We start from the raw sequence: 27,686 nt of genomic DNA, 5'->3' as shown, positions 1-27,686 counted from the left end.
CCTGCGTCGGGAATGAGTTGTCAGTGCCAGGCAGAGCAACAGAAGCTCGGCGAACACGACCGTATCCCTCACAGAGGCCTTCGCTCGCCTTCTGAACTCAGCACCAAATTCAGATCGTAATGTCCGCCCCCATTTTTTCCAGTGTTAACTGAGGGTAATGATTCCGCTCTCTCCATGTAGACCAACGCGCCCCAAAGCTTTTCCAGCCGTGACCCCAGTTTGAGGCTTGAAAATTATCCTGGCCCCTGGGTGGGGAGCTGCTGCGGAACTTGTGACCCCAGAATCTCGTGTCGTGAGCCCCAGTCTGCGAAGCCCTGTTCTAGATCCATCTTTTGTCGCTCCCATGCACCATCACTTTTGTCATTAATCTCTCCTGGCGTCCACCCTATCTCCTTTTGTTCTCTCCTCCCCCTTCGCCCAGTTTCCGTACTTGCTTAGAACCCCTGTTAGATCTCTTTATCTTTTCATGTTCTGATGTAAAGCCACTGGCCTGAAACATTAACTGCCTCACTTTCCACAGACACTGCCAGGCTGTTGGCAATTTCCAGCATGTTGTGTTTCCATTACAGCCACGTCTATGTTACACTTTTCTGAGTCAAGGCCTTTACATAGAACATAGAACAGTACAGCACAGAACAGGCCCTTCGGCCCACGATGTTGTGCCGAGCTTTATCTGAAACCAAGATCAAGCTATCCCACTCCCTATCATCCTGGTGTGCTCCATGTGCCTATCCAATAGGATGCCTTTACAGTGGGTCTTTTGCCAATTTGTTGAAGAAAGGTAGACTGCTTAGGTTAAGTTTATTTATTAGTGTCGCTGGGTGGCACGCTGGAACAGCGGTCAGCACTGCTGCGTCACAGCATGAGGAACGCGGGTTCGATTCCCAGCTTGGGTCACTGTGCGGAGTTTGCACATTCTCCCCGTGTCTGCGTGGGTTTCCTCTGGGTCCTCCGGTTTCCTCCCACACTCCAAAGATGTGCGGGTTAGGTTGATTGGCTATGCTAAATTGCCTTGAATGTCAAGGGGACTAGCAAGGTGAATACGTGTGGTTGCAGGGATAGGGGTGGGATTGTTGTCGGTGCAGGCTCGATGGGCTGAATGGTCTCCTTCTGCACTGTAGGGATTCTATGATTCACTGTAAGTCAGAAATTAGATGGCGAGAGTATTACTTCTAACAATGCAAGTCATTTCGGGAAGGAAGGATGAAGCAAGTCAGCCATATGGATTGACTAGAATACTCAGAATTGGTTTTCTTAAGAGCACAGAATGTTGAGGGGTCACTTAACAGAGGAATTCAAAATTTTGAGGGGTTTTGTTAGGTTAGATTGAGCGCTACTGTTTCCACCTTCAGGAAGGTCAGTGATCAGAGAATACAAATTTAAAATGGCAAAACAAAATGGTGGGGGTGGCGGAGGATGAGGATAATTTGTTTTCATTCGGGTTGAGCGAGGATGATCTGAAATGCACCAGCTTGAAAGGGGGGTGGAATTCAAGAATTATTTTCAAAAGCAAATTGGATTTCCAATTGGAGCAGCACGATTGTGGTGGCACAGTGGTTAGCACTGCTGCCTCAAAGTGCCAGGGACCCCGGGTTCGATTCCCGGCTTGGGTCACTGTCTGCATGGAGTTTGCACGTTCCCTGCCTGGGTTTCCTCCGGGTGCTCCGGTTTCCTCCCACAGTCTGAAAGACGTGTTGGTTAGGGTGCATCGGCCATGCTAAATTCTTCCTCGGTGTACCCGAACAGGCACCGGAGTGTGGCGACTAGGGGATTTTCACAGTAACTTCATTGCAGTGTTTAATGTAAGCCTACTTTCAACTAATAAACAAACTTTTTGAAATAGTCCCTAGGGCAATGGAGAAAGAGCAGGGAAATGGAATGAATTGGTAGCTTTTTCAGGGGGCCGGCACTAACATAATGGGCTGAACAGCCTCCTTCTGCATTGTCAGAGTCTATAATAGTTAAAACAGTTGCGTAACATTTAAACATATGTAACACAGGTGTGTAGAAGCTATTGTTAAAAATGTTTGAATGCAAAGTACTGATACTACCCAGTTCACAGGTTAGTTGAGAAAGGAGCGAATGGGCAAGTCAGGGAATGTGTAGAAACACACACAAGGTGCTGAGGAAGTTCAAACTATCTGTCATAGAGAGCTGGTGCCCTCAGGAATCAATTATTGCAGTGCACAGGGTGCATGGATTTGCCCGGAGTACTTCAATGAGAGCTGGGGTTGTTTGATGTTACAGAGGCGAAGCTTTAGGGTAGCTGAGAGTAATGAGTACCACAGACTCCTGGAGCTTGCTTGATTGCCTTCATCGAGTCTGCTCCGCCATGATTGAATGGCGGAGCAGACTCGATGGGCCGAATGGCCTAATTCTGCTCCTATATTTTATGGTTTTATAACTGGCCCCAAGGCGGCTCGCCTCTCCAAAATCTAGATGTGTCTAAGTAAGGTTTTTGTTTGATGGGGGAAGGTGATCAGGTATGGGATAGACCACACCTGGATGGAGTAGATGCTCTTTTCCTTTCCTGCAAAGCTTTAGACATGAAGAACCTTCAAATGTGCATCTTGTGTGTCAGTGAGTTGACTGGTCTTAGGACGTGAGATAAACATTGGTCAAGCTGTGCCTTACATCTACCCGAGGGGAGCTTTAGTGAGTATGATGTTATAATGCAACCGTGGGGGTGGCACGGTGGCACAATGGTTAGCACTGCTGCCTCACAGCGCCAGGGACCCGGGTTCGATTCCCGGCTTGGGTCACTGTCTGTGCGGAGTTTGCACGTTCTCCCCGTGTCTGCGTGGGTTTCCTCCCACAGTCCAAAGATGTGTGGGATAGGTTGATTGACCATGCTAAACTGCCCTTTAGTGTCAGGGGAACTAGCAGGGTAAACATGAAGGGTTACAGAAATAGGGCCTGGGTGGGATTGTGGTCGTTGCAGACGCGATGGGCCGGATGGCCTGCTTTTGCACTGTAGAGATTCAATGAATCTATTCTATAATACTAAACTTTCATCATGGAGATGAAGATGTCTTGTTTTAAATTATTCTTTCATCTTAACGTCTAGTTTGCATTGTGATCGCCTTGAGTGGATTAGTTGAGAATGGGAGTCACCTGCGTAGATGGAATGCACACATTATCCACACACAATCCCATTATCTGTACAATTAGTGTGGCCTCAAGAGCTCCTTTCCCTCCCTCGACATCTAATTGCGATGAGCAAAATATGTGCAAGCTGTAGGTGGAAGCTTTCTTGCCCTGGAAATGCCCAAAGGAATGCTGGAGGTAAAGGAGGTCTGCAACGAACAAGCCAGGCTGTGTAAATCGAACACTTAGTCACAGTAAAAGGAGAAGGGGACAGTCTAACAATTAACTCAGTGGAGAGACGGAGAACAATTTAGCAATCAACTCAGTTACTGAAAAGTAGATAATTTAGCAATTAGTGCGGTTAAGGGAAAGGGGCCAATCAGGGTATGTCGAATAGTTATAGTACAGGAACAGGCCATTCACGATCTCTGCAGCAGCAGTTTGGGGGTTCATCTCATTCCCCTGCCATTTACCTTTGGCCAAGTGAATTATTCCTCTTCAGGTGTTAGTTCAATTCCTCTTTTCAAGCCACACTCACACCTGATCTCCACCACACATACAGGAAGTGCACTCCAAATTCCCACCACGCAGCGCACAGAAAAGCTTTTCTGTCAGTGACCTATGCACATATATATTCTGGTCTCGCCATTCCTGCAGCCACTTTCCGGTGGCATGGTGGCACGGTGATCACTAATACAGTGACACAGTGGTTACTCTGCACAGACATCACTGATACCCCTGACGTTAAGGGGCAATTTAGCATGGCCAGCCCACCAGTGGCACAGTGGTTAGCTCTGTTGTCTCAGCGCCAAGGGCCCTGGTTCAATTCCCAGCTTGTGTCTGTGCGGTGTCTGCACATTCTCCCCCGTGTCTGCGTGGGTTTCCTCCGGGTGCTCCGGTTTCCTCCCAAAGACGTGCTGGTTAGGGTGCATTGGCCGTGCTAAATTCTCCCTCAGTGTACCCGAACAGAGTGTGGCGACTAGGGGATTTTCACAGTAATTTCATTGCAGTGTTAATGTAAGCCGACTAGTGACACTAATAAAAGATAAATAAAGAGCTGGATGGGACGTATCTGAGAATACAGCAGTCAGTGAGTGAAAATTGAGACTGTGCTGGCCACAATCTTCAATCTTAAACTGAAACGTATCATTCATTTTGCATAACCTCCCTGTTCTTTCTGTCCAAATGTGTTGCTTCGCACTTTGCTGTGTTTCATCAGCCACGTGGCTGCCCACTCCACCAGCCTGTGCACTCTTGAAGTTTATCGCTATCCACTTCACACTTCACAACATTTCCAAGTTTTGTCATCTGCAAATTTTGAAATTGTCTCCCAAGTCTAGGTCATTAACATACGTCAAGAAAAGCTGTGGTCTTCGTGCCAACAGCTGGAAACACCTTCCTACAATCTGAAAAACAAGTGTTCATCAGCCGAGTCTTCTGTCACACAACCCAACTTCGTATCCATGCTGCCAGGCAGTGTCTTTTATTCCACAGGCTCCAACTGCGCTGACAAGCCTATTAATGTGGTACTTTATCAAATAAAAGTCTAGACACAATTGCAACACCCTCATCAACCCTTTTACCTCATGGAAACAACTCAAATCTGGTTAGTTACACATGAATTCCCTTCAGCAAATCTGTGTTGACTTTCCTGGAAATTAATCTGCTTGTCCAAGTGACTGTCCTGGATTCTTTCCAAAGATTTTCCTACCACTGAGGTTAAACTGACTGGCCTGTAACTGCGGGGTTTATCCCTGATCCCTCTTTTGAATAAGGGTCCGAACATTTACAATTCTCCAGTCAGCTTGCACCTCCTCATATCAGAGGAGGATTGAAAGATTGTGGCCAGCACAGTTTCAATTTCCACTCTCATTGACTGCTGTATTCTCAGATACGTCCCATCAGTTCTTTATTTATCTTTTATTAGTGTCACTAGTAGGCTTACATTAACACTGCAATGAAGTTGCTGTGAAAATCCCCTAGTCGCCACACTCCGGCATCAGTTTGGGTACACCGAGGGAGAATTTATCACGGCCAATGTACCTAACCAGCTGTGGGAGGAAACAGGAGCACCCGGAGGAAACCCACGCAGACTCAGGGGGAGCGTGGAAACTCCACACAGACAGTGACCCAAGCCGGGAATCGATCCCGGGTCCCTGGCGCTGTGAGGCAGCAGTGCTAACCACTGTGCCGCTCTTGTGACTTATCAGTGCAACCAATCAGGATGGCACGGGTGGCACAGTGGTTAGCACTGCTGCCTCACAGAGCCAGGGACCCGGGTTCGATTCCCGGCTTGGGTCACTGTCTGTGTGGAGTTTGCACGTTCTCCCTGTGTCTGCGAGGGTTTCCTCCGGGTGCTCCGGTTCCTTCCCACACTGTGAAAGACGTGCTGGTTAGGTGCATTGACCCGAACAGGTCCTGGAGTGTGGCGATTAGGGGAATTTCACAGTAACTTCATTGCAGTGTTAATCTAAGCCTTACTTGTGAGTTATAAATAATCTTTAAAAACCTTTCCATTATCAGCTTATCAATGTTCAGTATCGCGACGGTCTCCTCTTTCATTAATAACCTTGGCTGCATCTCCTTCCTTGGTAAAGACAGATGCAAAGTACTCATTTTGTACCTCAGCTATGCGGGCCTTTTTGGTCCGCTGTTGTCCCCATCCCATCTTTTACGACCCTTTTTATTATTTATAAGCCGGTAGAAAACTTTGGGATTCTCTTTTATGCTAACTGCTAATTTCTTCTCCTACGTTCTCTCTGCCTCTCACTTCTTCCTCTCTGAACTTTCCATATTCAGCCTGGTTCTCAGTAGCATTAAGCTGGCATCTATCATATACACTTTCCTTTTGCTTCATCTTACTCTCCATCGCAAGCTCAGCTTTGGTTGGCCCATCTTTTGCTCTTGTGGGAACGTAGCTGGACTGTCCCCAAACTACTTCTTCTTGAAAGGATGCCCACTGTTCCTTCCCAGCTTTGCCTGCCAACTTTTGATTCCAGAGCCAAGTCCATTCCCATCCTACGGAAATGAGCCCACCTCCAGTGCAGCAATCAAATCGTGTTCAGGGACAGTGGACACACTGTTCAGACACACTCTGTCCAGAAATATGTTTTAAAAAAGACGTGTGAAGAAAGCAGGAAGGAAAGAGTTAATTGTTTGCAAGCGCGAGCCCACTCGCAGTGTTGGCTGCTGGGGTGGATTGAGAGATTCATGTTCAGACTGACCTCACTGGGAATTGCATACAGTTTCCCAGGTTAGCAGCTCCCTTGCTTGCTGAACCTCCTTAACACAGGACTCTGGGCGAGTTCAGTCCTGAGTAACAGTGCAGCTTTAACACTGGGCCATCACAAAAGGGGACCACTGCTTCACAATAGAAAGAGTAGGCCATTCGAGTCTGCTTCACCATTCATAGCTAATCATCAAATTCAATATCCTGATCCCCCCATATCCCTTTAGCCCCAAGAACTATATCTAATTTCTTCTTGCAATCACACAACATTTTGGCCTCAACTACTTTCTGTGGGAGTGAATTCCACACATTCTCCACCCTCTGGGTGAAGAAATTTCTCCTCACCTCAGTCCTGAAATGTTTACCTCCTATCGTCAAACTATGACCGCTAGTTCTGGACTCCCCCACCATTGGGAACATTCCTTCTGAATCTACCCTGACTAATCCTGTTAGAATTTTCTAAGTTTCTGTGAGATCCCCTCTCATTCTTCTAAACTCCAGTGAATATAATCCTAACCGACTTAGTCTCTCTTCATATGACAGACCTGCCACCCCAGGAATCAGCCTGGTAAATCTTTGCTGTATTCTCTCTAATAGCAAGGACATTCTTCCTCAGATAAGGACACCAAAACTGCACACAATACTCCAGGTGTTGCCTCACCAACACCCTATACAATTGCAATAAAACATCCCTATCCTCAAGTCCTCTCGCTATGAAGGCCAACATACCATTTGCCGTCTTTACTGCCTGCTGTACCTGCGCGCTTACTTTCAGCAATTGGTGCACGAGGACACCAAGGTCTTGCTGAATATCCACTTCTCTCAATAAACACCCGTTCAAATAATAATCTGCCTTCCTATTATTGCTACCGAAGTGGATAACCTCGCATTTATCCACATTATACTGCACCTGCCATGCAGATGCTCGCACACTCAGCCTGTCCAAATCACAATGAAGCATCTCTGCATCCTCCTCACAGCTCACCCTCCCACTCAACTTTGTATCATCTGCAAATTTGCAGATAATACATTTAGATCCTTCTTCCAAATCATTAATATATAATGTGAACAGTTGGGGTCCTAGCACAGATCACTGCGGTACCCCACTAGTCACTGCCTACCAATCAGAAAAAGATCCATTTATGGCAACTCTTTGCTTCCTATCTGCTAACCAGCTTTCTATCCATCTCAAGACACTACCTGCAATCCCATGTGCTTTAACTTTACATAATAGTATGTTAAAGTGAGACCTTGTTGAAAGCCTTCTGAAAGTCTAAATAAACCACATCCACCCTTCTTCTTGGTCAACGTTACACCCTCAAAGAATTCCAACAGCTTTGTCAAGGATGATTTCCCCTTTGTGAATCCATGCCGACTTTGTCTGATTATACCACTGCCTTCCAAATGCCGAGTTATGAAATCCTTGATAATGGACTCTAATAACTTCCCCAGTACCGACGTTAAGCTCACTGGTCTATAGTTCCTTGTTTCCAATCTATCTCCTTTTTTGAAAAGCTGGCTTACATTAACTATCTCACTAGACAGTTCTTCTAATACCCTAGGACGAAGTCCATCAGGACTTGGGATCTTACCACCTGTAGCTCCAACAATTTACCCAGTACCACTTCCCATCTGACTGCAATTTTCCTTCCCTTCCACTTCCAGATTTATAGCTGCTTCTGGGACGTTACCTAAAGTTAAAGTTTATTTATTAGTGTCACAAGTAGGCTTACATTAACACTGCAAAGAAGTTACTGTGAAAATCCCCTAGTTGCCACACTCCGGCGCATGTTCGGGAGAATTTAGCATGGCCAATTTTGGGCGGCACGGTGGTTAGCACTGTTGCCTCACAGCTCCAGGAACCCGGATTCGATTCCCGGCTTGGGTCACTGTCTGTGTGGAGTCTGCACATTCTCCCCGTGTCTGCGTGGGTTTCCTCCGGGTGCTCCGGTTTCCTCCCACAGTCCCGCAGATGTGCGGGTTAGATTGAGTGGACATGCTAAATTCACCCTAAGTGTTCCGGAATGTGATCGGTTAGACTTGATGGGCCGAGTGGCCTAATTCTGCTCCTGTCTTATGGATTTTGTGGCGTAGCTCACACTAACTTCCCGATTTTGCTGTTTTATAAGGAAGGAAATCAGCCAGCTAACAAGTCGGAGCTAGTGGGATATGCCCAGGGAAAACTGATAAGAATCATTGAATCCTACAATGTAGGAGGCCATTCGGCCCATCGAGTCTGCACTGACCACAATCCCACCCAGACCCTATCCCCATAACCCCATGCATTTATCGTAGCTAGTCCCCTAAGGGGCAATTTAGCATGGCCAATCCATCTAACCTGCACCTCCTTGGACTGTGGGAGGAAACCGGAGCACCCGGAGGAAACCCACGCAGACACGGGGAGAACGTGCAGACTCTGCACAGACAGCGACCCAAGGCCGGAATCGAACCCTGGTCCATGGCGCTGAGGGGCAGCAGTGCCAACCACTGTGCCACCATGCCGCCCCAAACATTTTCTGTCTTCTGTCTAAACTTCACATCAGGAAGGTTGGTTCAAAGTATAAAAAAACTCCACTTTGCAGCAAGAAGCCAGAATGTTGGGGCATTTTATTATTTTATAGAAGGGACGACAAGTGAAGCAAAGTAATGAAATCTGGTGAAATCTGCCATCTTTGCGTTTGTTTCTGTTGGATTATACTCAATTTGTAGCTCAGGAGATACATGGCACACCCATTAACTGGAGAGATTAAGGGGCTACGGAGCACATTTGTATTTCCATTATTGCTTTTCAGTCATTCATGGGACATGGGCGTCACTGGCTGGCCAGCATTTATTGCCCATCCCTAGTTGCCCCAGGGCAATTGAGAGTCAACCGCATTGCTGTGGCTCTGGAGTCACATGTAGGCCAGACCGGGTAAGGATGGCAGATTTCCTTCCCGAAAGGACATTAGTGAACCAGATGGGTTTTTCCGACAATGGTTTCATGGTCATCAGTAGATTCTTAATTCCAGATATTTTTTATTGAATTCAAATTCCACCAGCTGCTGTGGCGGGATTCGAACCCGGGTCCCCAGAACATTAGCTGAGTTTCTGGATTAATAGTCTAGCGATAATAATACTAGGCCATTGCCTTCCCTCATCATCAAAAGGAATTATTTACTCTGTAGCTACATTAAGGTATACGTTAGCAATGTGAACTTGCCTGTGGAAGCGCATTGAGAAAATATCTAGAAAGCATCCAGCTCCATTAGAATTATAACAGCATAGATAGTGGCCATTCAGCCCATTGTTTCCATAATGGTTCTCCTAAGGAGCAATTCGTGCTCGCGGGGGCGGCACAGTGAGGTGGCACGGTGGTTAGCACTGCTGCCTCATTGCGCCAGGTTCGATTCCCAGCTTGGGCCACTATCTGTTTGGAGTTTGCATGTTCTCCCCGTCTCTGCGTGGGTTTCCTCCGGGTGCTCCGGTTTCCTCCCACAGTCCAAAGATGTGCAGGGTTAGGTTGATTGGCCGTGATAAATTGCCCCGTGTCAGGGAGACTAGCAGGGTAAATACATGGGGTTATGGGGATAGAGCCTGGGTGGGATTGTTGTCAGTGCAGACCTGATGGGCCGAATGGCCTCTTTCTGCACTGTAGGGATTCTATGATTCTATGTACTGCCCCTCCCTGGACGTCACTGCACATTCTTCATTGTCAGATATTTAGAATATTTTAAAAATATGGAGAAGGTTCCACCCCATTGTGCCTGTGCAGTCTGAAAAGCGAGACACCCGGCCTAATCCCAGCACACGGCCCATAGCCTTGGAAGTGACAAAACTTCAGGTGCATCTCCTGCTACCTTTTAGATGAGTTGAGAGTTTCTGCCTCAACTGCCCTTTCAGGTAACGAATGGTGGCAGATCCCTAGCATCCCCTGGGTGTAATGAATGATGCCAGACCCCAGCACCCACTGGGTGTAAAAGGTTTCCCTCAGCTCTCCTCCAATCCTTCTCCCAGTCACTTTAAATCTATGTCCCCGAGTCACTGATCTCGCTGTTAAATAGGTCCTGTCCATCCACTTTATCCAGGCCCCTCACAATTTTGTACATCTCCCCTCAGCCTCCTCTGTCCAAGGAGAACTCCAGCCTACCCTCATTGCTGCAGTTTTCCAATGCTGACAACATTTGCAAATCTCCCCTGTATCCTCGCCAATGAAATTACATCTCTTTTGTAATGATCAAAACAGCACGCAGTACTCAGACTGTGGCCAAGCTAGTGATTTAAATAGCTCCAGCATAACTTCCCTGTTCTTATATTCCACTCCTAAAAAAGGAAAGCATTCCATATGCCTTCCTAATCACATTCTCAACCTGTCCTGCTATCTTCAGGGATCTGAGGACCTGCACTCCAGGATCTTAGGTTCTTAGAACATAGAACAGTACAGCACAGAACAGGCCCTTCGGCCCACGATGTTATGCCGAGCTTTATCTGAAACCAAGATCAAGCTATCCCACTCCCTATCATCCTGATGTACTCCATGTGCCTATCCAATAACTGCTTAAATGTTCCTAAAGTGTCTGACTCCACTATCACTGCAGGCAGTCCATTCCACACCCCAACCACTCTCTGCGTAAAGAACCTACCTCTGATATCCTTCCTATATCTCCCACCATGAACCCTATAGTTATACCCCCTTGTAATAGCTCCATCCACCCGAGGAAATAGTCTTTGAACGTTCACTCTATCTATCCCCTTCATCATTTTATAAACCTCTATTAAGTCTCCCCTCAGCCTCCTCCGCTCCAGAGAGAACAGCCCTAGCTCCCTCAACCTTTCCTCATAAGACCTACCCTCCAAACCAGGCAGCATCCTGGTAAATCTCCTCTGCACTCTTTCCAGCGCTTCCACATCTTTCTTATAGTGTGGTGACCAGAACTGCACACAATATTCCAAATGTGGTCTCACCAAGGTCCTGTACAGTTGCAGCATAACCCCACGGGTCTTAAGCTCCAACCCCCTGTTAATAAAAGCTAACACACTATAGGCCTTCTTCACAGCTCTATCCACTTGAGTGGCAACCTTTAGAGATCTGTGGATATGGACCCCAAGATCTCTCTGTTCCTCCACAGTCTTCAGAACCCTACCTTTGACCCTGTAATCCACATTTAAATTAGTCCTACCAAAATGAATCACCTCACATTTATCAGGGTTAAACTCCATTTGCCATTTTTCAGCCCAGCTTTGCATCCTATCTATGTCTCTTTGCAGCCTACAACAGCCCTCCACCTCATCCACTACTCCACCAATCTTGGTGTCATCAGCAAATTTACTGATCCACCCTTCAGCCCCCTCCTCTAAGTCATTAATAAAAATCACAAAGAGCAGAGGACCAAGCACTGATCCCTGTGGCATTCCGCTAGCAACCTGCCTCCAATCCGAAAATTTTCCATCCACCACCACCCTCTGTCTTCTATCAGACACAGTAAGAAGTTTAACAACACCAGGTTAAAGTCCAACAGGTTTATTTGGTAGCAAAAGCCACACAAGCTTTCGGAGCTCTAAGCCCCTTCTTTAGGTGAGTGGGAATTCTGTTCACAAACAGAGCTTATAAAGACACAAACTCAATTTACATGAATAATGGTTGGAATGCGAATACTTACAACTAATCAAGTCTTTAAGAAACAAAACAATGTGAATGGAGAGAGCAATGATGCTCTCTCCATTCACATTGTTTTGTTTCTTAAAGACTTGATTAGTTGTAAGTATTCGCATTCCAACCATTATTCATGTAAATTGAGTCTGTGTCTTTATAAGCTCTGTTTGTGAACAGAATTCCCACTCACCTAAAGAAGGGGCTTAGAGCTCCGAAAGCTTGTGTGGCTTTTGCTACCAAATAAACCTGTTGTAACCTGGTGTTGTTAAACTTCTTACTGTGTTTACCCCAGTCCAACGCCGGCATCTCCACATCATTTCTATCAGACAGCCAGTTACCTATCCAATCGGCCAACTTTCCCTCTATCCCACACCTCCTCAGTTTCATCATAAGCCGACCATGGGGGACCTTATCAAACGCCTTCCTAAAATCCATGTATATGATATCAACTGCCCTACCTTCATCAACACACTTAGTTACCTCCTCAAAAAATTCTATCAAATTTGTGAGGCACGACTTGCCCTTCACGAATCCGTGCTGACTATCCCGGATTAATCCGCATCTTTCTAAATGGTTGTAAATCCCATCCCTAAGGACCTTTTCCATCAATTTACCAACCACCGAAGTAAGACTAACCGGTCTTGGTCTGCATTAACTCCCCGGAACAGCATCCTATCCTGCAGCGCCCCCCACCCCTGTCCACCCCACCCTATCACCATAACCCCAACGGATTTAGCATGGCAAATCCATCTAATCATTGGAGTCATGATGCGGAGATGCTGGCATTGGACTGGGGTGAATCACCTGATGAAGGGGCGGCGCTCCGAAAGCTCGTGCTACCAAATAAACCTGCTGTAACTTAACCTGGTGTTGTGAGACTTCTTACTGCATCTTTGGAGCGAGAGAGGAAACCAGAGCACCGAGGAAACCCACGCAGACGCGGGGGAGAATGTGCACATCCCACACAGAATGGAGATTTTAAGTTGGGGGGGGTGTCAGACAGAATGATGGGGGGTGTGTATCAGATGTCAGACAGAACGATGGAGGGGGCATCAAACAGAACAGTGGGGGGGCAGTGTGTGTCAAATGAGACAGAATCAAAGACAGACTTGTAATTAATGCTTTGCTTGGTAGAAAAGTAATTATATGCAGCAAGTATTTTTTTTGACAAGGTGTTGAAACGGGGAATTACACAGATCTCAGCCCATTAGAAACATTTGCTCTTCCAAAAGAGAATCAGTTTGGTAACTACAGTTATCGTTCATGTATAAAGTAAATGGAATTAGTATTTCATGCAACTATAATATAGAAAAGTATAGGGAGTAAGAAAAATATACAAGTGGCGAATTGTAGAACGGTTCAATCAACCCAAGTTCAAAACTGCCAAGTTTTCAAGTACTCACCTATTACTAAGCTTTACAGCATGTTCTGTATGATAAACTGTGACTACCTGATTCAATGTTCCAGCATCCTCACTGATTTTATCGAGAAATATAATTAATCACATATGAAAACCACCCTGCAACACTCCTTTCCTAATTCTATTATGGCGGTTTTTAAGACCATCAGATTGGCTAACAGTGACTGCTATGTGAGCTCCAGCTCATGGCGGTAAGGTGGAGGCATGTCGCTGACAGCATCTCCATGTCACCCACTTCCTCGTTTTGTCGCTGATAGCTGTGGCCTGTCGCAGATGTCCCTGACCTGTTGATGGGTCTTGTGCAGAACGGGCAGGCCTGGCCTGCCGATCCAAAACACTAGAAACACTCTGCACACCAGGCAGCGCCCGTGGAGGGATAACCTGTTAACATTTCAGATCCATAACCTTTCATCGGAACTGCAAAAAGTTCCAGGTGATGCAGGTTTTAAGTAGAGTTAAAGTTTAAAGTTGATTTATTAGTGTCACAAGTAGGCTTACATGAAGTTACTGTGAAAAGCCCCTAGTTGCCACACTCTGGCGCCTGTTCGGGTACACCGAGGAAGAACTTAGCATGGCCAATGCATCTAACCAGCACGTCTTTCGGACTGTGGGAGGAAACCCACGCAGACACGGGGAGAACGCACAGACAGTCACCAGAAATAGAACCCGGGTCCCTAGCGCTGTGAGGCAGCAGTGTTAATCCCGACTGTGCCATCCCAGCTGGGAAAGTGGAAAGAACAAAAGGGAAGGTCTGCGATTGGGTGGAAAGCAGGAGATTAAGTGACAAAAGGGATGATGGTTCAAAGCACAAGGAATGGAACAAGTAAAAATAATGGTGGGTTTTAGAGGAGGGTTAAATGCGGAATCATCACCAACAGTTCACATCCCCAAAACAAGGGAGATGTTATGACTGAAATTGTTGAACTCAGTGTTGAGCCCGGAAGACTGTAAAAGGTGAGGCATTGTTCCCTGGGTTTATGCTCTGCTTCACTGGAATGACGTAGGAGGATGAAGACAGGGAGGTCAGGAATGGGGCAGAAACTCGAGATGACCAATTTTAGTTTATTTACTAATGTCATAGGTAGGCTTACATTAACACTGCAATGAAGTTACAGTGAAAATCCCTTAGTCGCCACACTTCAGCGCCTGTCCGGGTACACGGAGGGAGAATTTAGCATGGCCAATGCGCCTAACCAGCACGTCTTTCAGACTGTGGGAGGAAACCGGAGCACCCGGAGGTAACCCACGCAGACACGGGGAGAACGTGCAAACTCTACATGGACAGTGACCTAAGCTGGGAATTGAACCCAGGTCCCTGTGAGGCAGCAGAGCTAACCACTGTGCTGTCCCGTTGGTCGGAAACTGGGTGTCACGCATTGCAGTCTTAATCAGGGTGCTCCACATAGCTGTCACCCAATATGGGTTTGGTCAATGTAGAGGCGGCGGCACCTTGAGCAGAAATATTAGGTGTGGTGTTAGACAGACAGGCTAGTGTTGGGACTGGCAGATTCTGCCAGACACTAAAAGCAGCAGGAATAAGGGTGGAGAATGCCCAAATACAGGGATCAAGACAGCAGGCAATGGGATTGGGGGTTAGAAACAAAGGGAAGAGAGAGGCGACTAAGGTGGCATTTCTTCTGGATTTTCCATTCTGATCAGATAAGGGATCATTTGAAAACGAGGAAACCAATAAATTAACCGCGCAAGATAAACAGTTGGCTCAGATTTTTGAACAGCAATGTTTCCCATCCAGTCTGGATGAAGGGAACCTATTGATAGAACCAGGGTGCAAACCACACATTCCACACTTTTCATAAGTCAGGGGGATTGATCAGAATTGTAACTGGTGGAACACAGGAATAAAGTTTGCGATAAACCTCCAAGTATGCTGCAGACACAGCAAACCTCAGAATGACAGGAAACACCGTCTGACTACGGACAAGGATGGTAAGTGGGTGGCACTGGCCTGGTGCCACCAACACTGACCAGGCATGGTGCCTCCAGGAAACAAGCAAGCCAGTTTTTAAAAAAAATTCATTTGTGGGACATGGGCGTCATTGGCTGGGCCAGCATTTATGTGGAGATGCCGGCGTTGGATTGGGGTAAGCATAATCTTGCAAATTGAGTGTGTGTCTATATATGCCCTGTTTGTGAACACAACTCCCACTCACCTGATGAACGGGCAGTGCTCCGAAAGTTTGTGGCTTGTGCTACCAAATAAACCCGTTGGACTTTAACCTGGTGTTGTGAGACTTCGTACAGCATTTATTGCCCATCCCTAGTCACCCTTGTTCAGAGGGCAGTTGAGAGTCAACCACATTGCTGTGGCTCTGGAGTCACATGTAGGCCAGACCGGGTAAGGACGGCAGATTTCCTTCCCTAAAGGACATTAGTCAACCAGATGGGTTTTTCCGACAATGGTTTCATGGTCATCAGTAGATTAATTCCAGATAATTTTTATTGAATTCAAATTCCACCATCTGCCGTTGCGGGATTCGAACCCCGGTCCCCAGAACATTAGCTGAGCTTCTGGATTAATAGTTCTAGTGATAATATCACTGGGCCATCACCTCAGTTCCAGGACTGGCTGGCACAGAGTCTTAGACACTAACAGCGTCAGCCACACAGACGCTAGCAAAGATACGAAGGATAAGTATGGCAAGTTTTGGGAACCTTGGATAACGCGAGATATTGTGAGCCTAGTCAAAGTGAAAAAGGAAGCATTTGTCAAGGCCAGGAGGCTGGGAACACACGAAGCAAGTGTGGAATACAAGGAAAGTAGAAAGAAACTTAAGCAAGGAGTAAGGAGGGCTAAAACAGGTCCCGAAAATCATTGGCCAGCAGGATTAAGGAAAACCCCAAGGCTTTTTACACATACATAAAGAGCAAGGGGGTAGCCAGGGAGAGGGTTGGCCCACTCAAGGACAGGGGAGGGAATCTATGCGTGGAGCCAGAGGAAATGGGCGAGGTATTAAATGAGTACTTTGCATCAGTATTCACCAAAGAGAAGGATGATGAATTTGGGAAAGGGAGTGTAGATAGTGAGTCATGATGAGATCAAAAAGGTGGTGGTATTGGGGTTCTTGAGAAACATTGAGATAGACAAGTCCCCAGGGCCTGATGGGATATACCCCAAAATACTGAGAAAAGCAAGGGAGAAAATTGCTGGGGCCTTGAGAGAAATCTTTGTATCCTCCAGAGGATTGGAGAACAGCCAATGTTGTTCCTTTGTTTAAGAAGGGTAGCAAGAATAATCCAGGTAATTACAGGCCGGTGAGCCTTACCTCACTGGTAGGGAAATTATTGGAGAGGATTCTTCAAGACAGGATCTACTCCCACTTGGAAATAAATGGACGTAGTAGCGAGAGGCAACATGGTTTTGTGAAGGGGAGGTCATGTCTCACTAACTTGATCGAGTTTTTTGAGGAAGTGACGAAGATGATTGATGAGGGTAGGGCAGTGGATGTCGTCTACATGGACTTCAGTAAGGCCTTTGACAAGGTCCCTCATGGCAGACTGGTGCAGAAGGATCGCATGGGATCAGAGGTGAACTGGCAAGGTGGATACAAAACTGGCTCGGTCGTAGTCATAGAAGAGAGAGGCTATCAGTGGAAGGGTGTGTTTCTGAATGGAGGGCTGTGACAAGTAGCATTCAGTCAGACAGCATGGTCGGTGCAGGCTTGGAGGGCCGAAGGGCCTGTTCCTGTGCTGTAATTTTCTTTGATACTGCAGCAGATGAAACATAGAAGATAGGAGCAGGAGGAGGCCATTCGGCCCTGCTCCGCCATTCATCACTATCATGGCTGATTGTCCAACTCAATAGCCTAATCCTGCTTTCTCCCCATAACCTTTGATCCCATTCGCCCCAAGTGCTATATCCAGCCGCCTCTTGAATACATTCAATGTTTTGGCATCAACTACTTCCTGTGGTAATGAATTCCACAGGCTCACCGGGTGAAGAAATGTCTCCTCACCTCCGTCCTAAATGGTCTACCCCGAATCCTCAGACTGTGACTCCTGGTTCTGGACTCCCCCACCATCGGGAACATCCTCCCTGCATCAACCCTGTCTAGACCTGTTAGAATTTTATAAATCTCTACGAGATCCCCCTCATTTGTCTGAACTCCAGCAGAAACAATCCTAACCTAGTTAAACTCTCCTCATACATCAGTCCCGCCATCCCCGAAATCAACCTGGTAAACCTGAAACAATTGTTTAAATAGCCCCCTTTAAGACAAGCACTGCCCTCAGCTCCCTGGTCTGTACGTCTGAACGGACACAAACAGATCGGTAATAACAGATAGCGTTTCTCCTGTGAAACTGAATCGTGAACAACACTGGCATTCCTGTTGTTTTCATGAATAGATCTGGATCATAGTAAACTGTTGATGTCATGGGTTACACAGCTGGCACAGGGCGGTGGGTTCAGTAAGAAGCTGGAGCTCACTGGCACGACTGGCTGGGCAGCACACTGCACAGTCACTGCCTGAAAACACACACACTGACTTCAACAACAATATCCTGGAACAGCTCAGCACACAGACACAGCACACCAATCAGACGCCTAATCAGCTTGAATAATAACTGCAGCGAGTGAGTGAGTCTCCAGTCAGCCAGTGAACATTGGGCAGCCGGTGGGAATCCATTCAGAACCGGTTCTGACCTGTCAGCCCTCGGAAAACCAGACTCAGGGAAAAGAAAACTCGCTGCACAACCAGTCGCTGTGTCAACGTGACCCGATTTCAGACAATCGAGTACGTGTCTGACTGTTCACAGAATCCCAGCTCCACCCCAACTCTCCCCCACACCCCGACCGAGCTCCTCCCTCTCCCCCCACCCTGAACTTCCCTCAATGCCCCCACCCTGAGCTCCCCCCAAAGCCACATACAAATTTCCCCCACCCTCTCGCCCCTAAGCTCTCCCCAACCTCTCATCCCTAAGCTCTCCCCAACCTCTCGTCCCTAAGCTCTCCCCAACCTCTCGCCCCTAAGCTCTCCCCAACCTCTCGCCCCTAAGCTCTCCCCAACCTCTCGCCCCTAAGCTCTCCCCAACCTCTCGCCCCTAAGCTCTCCCCAACCTCTCGCCCCTAAGCTCCCCCAACCTCTCGCCCCTAAGCTCCCCCAACCTCTCGCCCCTAAGCTCCCCCCACCTCTCGCCCCTAAGCTCCCCCAACCTCTCGCCCCTAAGCTCTCCCCAACCTCTCGCCCCTAAGCTCTCCCCAACCTCTCGCCCCTAAGCTCCCCCAACCTCTCGCCCCTAAGCTCCCCCAAGCTCTCCCCACCCTCTCGCCCCTAAGCTCTCCCCAACCTCTCGCCCCCCAAGCTCTCCCCACCCTCTCACCCCTAAGCTCTCCCCACCCTCTCGCCCCTAAGCTCCCCCAACGATGCCCTGACCCCGAGCTCATCCACAACCCCCTCAACCCACAGTAAAACCACACACTGCTACAAATAAAGGCAGGGCGGCAGTTCCTGCAAACAGCTGGCTGTTGCACACAGGCCTGAGACCAACAACACTCTCAATTCAAGACCTTGCACAGTGATCAGAGATTGACACAGGGAGAGCTAAAATTAACTGCGCTTCAGCAAAAAATCATTGCAACCATACACGTCTCAACCAGAAAACAGCTTTATCTGTGACTGGTTCTGAACCCTTGGAGGCAGAAAGGTGACGTCAGGTCACAAAGGCCCCATGGATTCTGGAACCTCATGTCAGACTCCTCAATAACCCCTTCTCAACCTGTCAGAACCACTGTTTCTGCAATGTTAAATGTTTGGAATGTCCTATTGGGGATATTTAAAGACATCGGCCTATTTAAAAAGATTATTTGGCCCAGAAAGCATCTCAGATGGTTTGTGCTTGGTGGATTGGGCAGAATCATTTCACACCAACCTGCTTGCTAGACAAGTGTCAACTTGTGCTTCAATCAAACTCTCTCTCTCTCTCCCTCACCTTCTCTCAGCAAATGCTGCCAGCCAGTGTCGCAGCTCTATCGTCAGCACAAGAGTACTTTACTCCAGCTGATTATTCAATCAAGCTCCCTTATTAACTTACACAACACAATCCAATTCATTAATTGAATTAACTTCGCAGTTAATCTACTTGGGTTCAGAAGCAATCTGATCCCTCAATTCCCCAGTCACTAACACCGCAACCACCAATCTCTACGCTAGCCAAAGTTGCTCAACACGCTCAGTATAAAACACGCTGTCAATGTATTGCTTGGCCAACCTGTTGCAGGTTAACGCCCGCGCAAGTTGACAAGTGCAGTAGTTTTAACCGTAGTGAGGTGAGTTTCTTTCAAATTCATTGGACTTGGACATCTCTGGCTGGCCAGCATTTAGTGAGAGTTTTAACACCAGGTTAAAGTCCAACAGGTTTATTTGGTAGCAAATACCATTAGCTTTCGGAGCGCAGCTCCTTTGTCAGATGGAGTGGAAATGTGCTCTCAAACAGGGCACAGAGACACAAAATCAAGTTACAGAAAACTGATTAGAATGCGAATCCCTAAAGCCAGCCAGATCTTAAAGATACAGACAATGGCTGTAGGGATTCGCATTCTAATCAGTATTCTGTAACTTGATTTTGTGTCTCTATGCCCTGTTTGAGAGCAGATATCCACTCCATCTGATGAAGGAGCAGCGCTCCGAAAGCTAATGGTATTTGCTACCAAATAAACCTGTTGGACTTTAACCTGGTGTTGTTAAAACTCTTACTGTGTTCACCCCAGTCCAACGCCGGCATCTCCACATCAGCATTTATTGCCCATCCCTAGTTGCCCGAGGGCAGTTGAGAGTCAACCACATTGCTGTGGCTCTGGGGTCACATGTAGGCCACACCCAGGGAAGGAAGGCAGATTTGCTTCCCTAAAGGAAGATGGGTTTTTCCGACAATGGTTTCGTGGTCATCAGTAGATTCTTAATTCCAGATTTTTAAAATTGAATTCAAATTCCACCATCTGCCGTGGCGGGATTCGCACCCGGGTCCCCAGAACATTAGCTGAGTTTCTGGATTAATAGTCCAGTGATAGTACCACGAGGCCATCGCCTCCCCTTTTGTCATAGAACTAAATGTACTGGCACGCCCCAGGGGAATTAGGGGTATTTCCTATATCGTGAAAGAAACAGTGGTGTGTTTTTTTTGTTCACTAATATCTAGGTTAGTGTCCACTGTTGGATTTCTGGATTAATGGTCTTGCGATAATACCACTAGGCCAATCCTGCCCCCCGCCCCCCCCCCCCCCCGCCCCCCCCCCCCCCACCACCCCTCCTCACTCAAACTGGGCCACCCAAGCGCTGAATCCATCAAATCCAGTAGAAGACTGGGAGGGACAGGCAGCACTGTAGGAAAGAGTAACTATAAAGAGTTGTGGGAAATGAGGTGAGTCGTGTCAGCAGGGTAACATTTAGGGGACAGTGATCACAGGATAACAATGTTGAGCGCACGCGATTTAGGGTGTAAATACTTAATTGGAGGGGAGGGGGCAATTTCAGGGAGGAGAGAACAAATCTGACACAGGTAAACTGGAGCCAAAGACTAGGAGGCGAGGTTAAGATGGAATAATGGACTATCCTGCAATAGAAAAAGGATGTGTAAGATGTCAGATTAATAATACAAGTGAGGACCGGGCTGAATACTGAAATATTAAATTTAAAGTTTATTTATTAATGTCACAAGTAGGCTTACATTAACACTGCGATGAAGTTACTGTGAAAATCCCCTAGTCGCCACACTCCAGCGCCTGTTCGGGTACACTGAGGGAGAATTTAGCACGGCCAATGCACCCTAATCAGCACGTCTTTCAGACTGTGGAAGGAAACCGGAGCACCCGGAGGAAACCCACGCAGACACGGGGAGAAGGTGCAGACTACGCACAGTGACCCAAGCCAGGAATCGAACCTGGGTCCTTGGCACTGTGAGGCAGCAGTGTGCCACTGTGCCTTCGCCAAAGGAAAACGGAAATAAAAGAGGCAAAGAAGGAGCATGAGAGGAGCTAACATGACAGGGAATCCGAAAGTCTCCTCTCGGCATATAGATAGTAAGAAAGGTGTGAAGAGATGGGGGTCGGACCAACTAGGGGGATATGTTCATGGAAGCAGGGGCATGGCTGAGATACTAAATCTGGCAACTGCAGGCGAGTCAGTTTAACCTCAGTAGCGGGAAAGCTGATAGAAACTATAAGCCTGGATAACATTAATCCACACTTTCCCATGTGACTTTTAATTAGAGAAAGCCAATATGGAGCTGTTAAAGGCAAGTCGTGTTGAACTTGCTTGGGTTTTCTGAGGTAACAGAGTTCATGAAATGAAGGGAGAAAAACAGCATGGATATAAAGTTGGCTGAGTGACAGGAAACAGCAGTAGAGAATAGTTGTTTCAAGTGGGAGGTATACAGTGAGGTTCTCCAGGAGACCGTACCAGGTTCAGTTTTCCTTGATATATTAATGACCTAGACGTGGGTAGACAAGGCATATTTCAAAATTTGACAGCAGTGTGAACTGCAAGGAGGATAATGATAAGACTTAAAGAGGGTACAGGCAGGCTGGTGGAGCCAGTGGATATGTGGGAGATGAAATTTGATGCAAAGAAGTGTGAAGTAACGTGAATATTTATTTATTAGACGCAAGTAGGCTTACATTAACACTGCAATGAAGTTACTGTGAAAATCCCCTAGTTGCCACACTCCGGCGCCTATTTGGCTACATTGAGGGAGAATTTAGAATGCATCTAACCAGCACATATTTTGGACTGTGGGAGGAAACCGGAGCACCCGGAGGAAACCCACGCAGACACGGGGAGAACGTGCAAACTCCACACAGACAGTGACCCAAGCCAGGAATCGAACCCGGGTCCCTGGTGCTGTGGGACAGCAGTGCTAACCACTGTGTCACCCGTTACGGAAAAGCAATATACAGTAAAAGGTATATGTACATAAATGGTTGAGAGTGTCGGAGGGTTGACAAAGTGATTACAAGGATATATGGGATTCCGGGTTTTATAAATGGAGCCACAGAGTACAAAAACAAGGAAGCTCTGATGAATCTTTAGAAAACACTGGCTCAGTCTCAACGGAAGTATCGTGCTCCATTCGGGGCTCTGCACCTTAGGAAGAATCTGAAAGATTTAAGAGAACGTTTCCAGGAATGAGAGACTTCAGTTACGTGGATAGACTGGAGAAGCTGGGGCTGTTCTCCTTAGAGAAGGCCGAGAGCAGATTTGATAGAGATATTCAATCCATGAGGAGTCTAGACAGGAGATAGGGAGAAACTAGCCCCATGGTGGAGGGGGTTGAGAGACAGAGGACACTGTTTCAAGGTGAATGGCAAATAACCAAACGAGACATTAGGATAAAACTTTATTATGCAGTGGATGGTTAGGATCTGGAATGTACTGTCTGAGAGTGTGGTGGAGACAGATTCACACAGCGAATGATTAGGATTTGGAACGCACTGTCTGAGAGTGTGGTGGAGACAAATTCACACAGCGAGTGGTTAGGATCTGGAATGCACTGTCTGAGAGTGTAGTGGAGACAGATTCACACAGTGAGTGGTTAGGATCTGGAATGCACTGTCTGAGAGTGTGGTGGAGACAGATTCACACAGCGAGTGGTTAGGATCTGGAATGTACTGTCTGAGAGTGGTGGAGACAGATTCACACAGTGAGTGGTTAGGATCTGGAATGTACTGTCTGAGAGTGTGGTGGAGACAGATTCACACAGCGAGTGGTTAGGATCTGGAATGTACTGTCTGAGAGTGTGGTGGAAACAGATTCAATCATGGCTTTCAAAAGGTAATTGGATAAGCAACTGAAGAGGGAAAAAAAAATGACTGTGTCACAATGCAAGGCAGAGAGACTCCCAGGGGGGCCCGCTCCCGATACGTCTTGAGCCCCCTCCTGAAACACACTGATGTTTTTCCCTGGAGAACTGGCATAGCTGAATAGCCCTTTTGTGCGGCAACCCTTCCATAATTTTATGATACTAACCCAGACGTAGAGGGAGTCAGGATGGTAAGCTGTGAGTTTGGAGTGTATGTGCTTAAATGCTGCATTTTGAACCTCTGAACCAAGATCATTTCTCACTTCTGTACTGAACCCATCCTTCATTAACTGAGCTCCCTCACCTCCTTTTCCTGCCCTTCTGAAATGACAAAAAGAATTGAATATTTGGGTCTTAGCCACAGTCACTCTGCAACCATGTCTCTGTAACGGTTATATCATACTCAATTATTTCTATTTATGCTATCAACTCATCTACCGTGTTATTAATGCTGGGAGCATTCAAATGAAGAGCCTTTAATTCTGTACTTTTACTGTCCTTGCCTACTCTGAACTTATCTGCTGACGACATCTTGCCCTTCCTGTCACACTCTGGTTACCATTATCCACATTGCTACTCTGCACTATCACCATGTCCTTTCTCTTTAACTTTCCAAATCTCCACTCACGTGAACCTTTCCCTCCCTCCATTTAGTTTAAAGCCCTCTCTACAGCCCTATGATTCACCAGTATCCAGCCTAATCAGTGTGAGGAATCTCCTGGAACAAAGTGTCCAGGTAATGTTTCCCCCTCGCTGATGCATCACGGTGCCTGAAGCTCAGTCTGCAGCTCATCAACTCAGAGCCAACTTTGCAGATGTGGTTGCACTGGTGTCCACCAACTCCCACATGCGAGAGCTGCAACACACCATCTGCCCTGCCATCTTCATTGTATTTAACCGATTAGCACTGCTGCCTCGCAGTGCCAGGGACCCGGGTTCCATTCCCGACTTGGGTCACTGTCTGTGCGGAGTCTGCACGTTCTCCCCGTGTCAGCGTGGCTTTCTTCTGGGTGCTCCGGTTTCCTCCCACACTCCGAAAGACGTGCTGGTTAGGTGCATTGGCCGTGCTAAATTCTCCCTCAGTGTCCCCCCGAACAGGTGCCGGAGTGTGGCGACTAGGGGATTTTCACAGTAACTTCATTGCAGTGTTAATGTAAGCCTACTTGTGACGTTAATAAATAAACTTTAAAACTTTATTAATTTTATAGTTTAGAAATGTCACTTAACTTGTTCTCTGCAGTTTTATCAAGTAGTTTAACCACTTAACCTGTAAAGTTAATGGAATGTTTATATATCCCAGCACCGATTTAAACTACAAGCCCTTTTAGAGAGATAAAGGTAAAACTCACCAGTTACTCACCTTGACCCTTGAACATGCACCAGCATCTGGAGGCTGAAGGTTGTCCCCCCTCTGCACTGAATTCACACTGACACCAAATTCTCAGTCGTACCGCATCGCACACAGGCCTTATCACACACTCTGTTCCTGCACATTCTGCACACAGAACAATTCATTCTGTACTCAAACAACTGCTAAACCACAAACCCAATTGCTTTATTGTTCCATCTCCTTTGCGGCGGGGGACAGAGAAATGAGAGTGTGTGGGCAAGTGACTATTTCTGACAGCTCCGATGTAAAGCAAGGGCCAGACCAGGAAACGCTTGGTTGGAATAAAGTCAACAGGAAGCTCGGTTATATTAATAATGTAACACTCACAAGGCGATTGTTCTCGTAGACATTTTCTTTGGAGAGTGAATCGAAGTCTCTGAAAAAGAGACAAGAATGTCAGACACAAAATACCCGGCAATAAAAACAAAAACATAGAACATTACAGCGCAGTACAGGCCCTTCGGCCCTCGATGTTGCGCCGACCTGTGAAACCAATCTAAAGCCCCTCTAACCTACACTATTCCAATATCATCTATATGTTTATCCAATGACCCTTTAAATGCCCTTAATGTTGGCGAGTCCACTGCTGCTGCAGGCAGGGCATTCCACGCCCTTACTACTCTCTGAGTGAAGAACCTACCTCTGACATCCACCCTATATCTATCACCCCTCAATTTAAAGCTATGTCCCCTCGTGCTAGCCATCACCATCCGAGGAAAAAGGCTCTCGCTGTCCACCCTATCTACTCCTCTGATCATCTTGTATGCCTCTATTAAGTCACCTCTTAACCTTCTTCTCTCTAACGAAAGGGCAAGATAAAGTGCGAGCTCAGATAGAGACAGAGAGGAGGAGAGAATGGGAAGTGAAGGAGTCAGATGGGAGGAGGCGTGAAGGAGGTAAGGGGAGGAGGAGAGAGAAAGGGAGGGGGTGCTAAGAGGAGGGGGCAGGGGTGTGGACCAGACGCCAACGGAGGTTTGGGGTGGGCGGGGGTGGGGGGGGCAGACGCCGAGGGAAGTAGGGGGGACCAGACGGGGACATTGCAATATGAGGTAACCACGCTATCACAGATGAAGAGTTATGCAGCTCCATGACATATTACTGTCACACACACCAACATGTTCAGCAGGGACTGAGAGACACACAGTAGACTCGAACTCTGTATCGTGTCACGTCACTGTGGCTGTGTTCGAATCATTGCTGTTCGCCATCTCGGTTAATGAGGTGCACAGGTTAACGACTGACAACTTTCCACTGGTGTCAGAGCTGGCAAGCACAGGCCAGGATACAGGGTGGGAGTAATAATGCAGGGGAGTGGGTCCACCTGGGACATAGAGCTGGGAATGTGAATCAAGAAGTCTCACAACACCAGGTTAAAGTCCAACAGGTTTATTTGGTAGCAAATACCATAAGCTTTCGGAGCACTGCTCCTTCGTCAGATGGACCCATCTGACGAAGGAGCAGTGCTCCGAAAGCTTATGGTATTTGCTACCAAATAAACCTGTTGGACTTTAACCTGGTGTTGTGAGACTTCTTACTGTGTTCACCCCAGTCCAACGCCGGCATCTCCACATAATGTGAATCAACACAGTTTCAGGTGTGTGTCTGACTGAGGGGAGACAACGCAGCAATACCTGCAGATGGTTACAGAGCAAGAACAGGACCTGGGGGGTGGTGGGGCCAGAGGGGCCTGGCCCTGGGGAAGGGTCTGGAGGCAGGCGGAAGGTAAAGTGTTCTGAAGGGCATGGTACTGTCTCCATTTCCATCCTGTCCGCTGGATTTGTATTCTAGAGGCTGGATTGTCCAGCTCCCATTTTAGTAAGCTGCAGCAAAGCTTTAAACAATGCCTAACCGTTTGGAACAGCACAGGGGGAACACGCTCAAACAAACAGCCAGCATTTACACAAATGCCTGGAAATCAGAGCAGATCAATTCTGTAAACAGCTCCTAACTGATTGAAGCTCGGTCCTTGAAATTGTTCCAGGAGATAGTGGGCAGCTGGAGCGTGGCACTGGGCACTGAAGTGAAGCAGGCTGTACAGCAGCGCAAGGTTACACACCATTTAACCCACCCATTAGCGTGCTCCGCTGCATCAGTGCCAACACGCTGGCAATGCCAAATCCGAACATAAACTTGTAATTGGGAAGAGAGGGCAGGGGAGAGAGTCAGGGTAGTGAGTGAGGGGTTGTGGCAACTGTTGGGTGGGTGGGGTTGAGAGCGAGAGAAAATGGAGGGAAACACCAGCAAAGCAGACACATCCACAGCTAATTATCGTACCCCCACCCCCCGTCGGTACAGGCAGCACAGTGGTTAGCATCGCTGCCTCACAGGGCCAGGGACCCGGGTTCGATTCCCGGCTTGGGTCACTGTGTGGAGTTTGCACGTTCTCCCCGCGTCTGCGTGGGTTTCCTTCCACAGTTCAAAGATGAGCAGATTAGGTGGATTGGCCGTGCTAAATTGCCCTCGAGTGCCAGGGAGACTAGCTAGGGTAAATACGCGGGGCTACAGGGATGGCGCCTGGGTGGGATTGTGGTCAGTGCAGATTCGATGGGTCGAATGGCCTCCTTCTGCACTATAAGGATTCTATAGTGATCCACAGTTGGTTGTGTGCAGAGAGCGTTCTATCCAGTCTGCTGAGGGAACTCTATTGGAATCATTGATCTCCCTCTCTTTAACAGTTTCAATCGCAGATTATTGGAATGGTTCAATGTTAACCCTCTGGTGCTGTAATTGAGATGTGAGGGAGGCAGGCCTGCCCAACACTAACCTGCCTGTGATTCTCCCGGAGCCTCACATCTCCCTCTATCTCCCCCTCCCTCCCCGCTCTCTCTCTCTCACCCCATCACGAGCCTGAATTTGTCCCAGGTTTCAAAGGTCAGTTTTTCAGGATTCCTTCCGGATGCACAATCTAATTGAAATGTTGTAACTGCCTCCAAGCCTTGGATGGTCCAGAACACTCTCGATTCTTTCCCAAGGACAGTTCTGGGAAGCAAGACCTGATGACAAATTCTTCCTCCCACTGTCCCTCATCTATCAACAATCACGCCAGATTTGATAAAGCGTCAAAAGATAAAAGCAAATTCCGGTGGATGCTGGAATCTGAAACCAAAAGAGAAAA

At 47.4% G+C, this 27,686-nt stretch overlaps 1 protein-coding gene across 3 annotated transcripts in view; it reads right to left on the bottom strand.

Moving 5' to 3' along the window:
- Nucleotides 1-27,686, bottom strand: part of micall1a (MICAL-like 1a) — a 112,524-nt gene that overhangs the window by 67,121 nt on the left and 17,717 nt on the right. For all 3 annotated transcript variants that reach the window (XR_013500401.1, XM_078237550.1, XM_078237549.1), the window contains exon 2: nucleotides 24,899-24,947. Coding sequence is in view for 2 of the 3 variants with exons in the window: in XM_078237550.1 (XP_078093676.1) it covers nucleotides 24,899-24,947 (49 nt within the window). In the remaining variant the exon portion in view is untranslated. The remainder of the gene's footprint in view (nucleotides 1-24,898; nucleotides 24,948-27,686) is intronic.

Source organism: Mustelus asterias, chromosome 21 (assembly GCF_964213995.1).
Source record: "Mustelus asterias chromosome 21, sMusAst1.hap1.1, whole genome shotgun sequence".
Lineage (NCBI taxonomy): Eukaryota > Metazoa > Chordata > Chondrichthyes > Carcharhiniformes > Triakidae > Mustelus > Mustelus asterias.
This window is presented reverse-complemented; position numbering and strand designations above follow the sequence as displayed.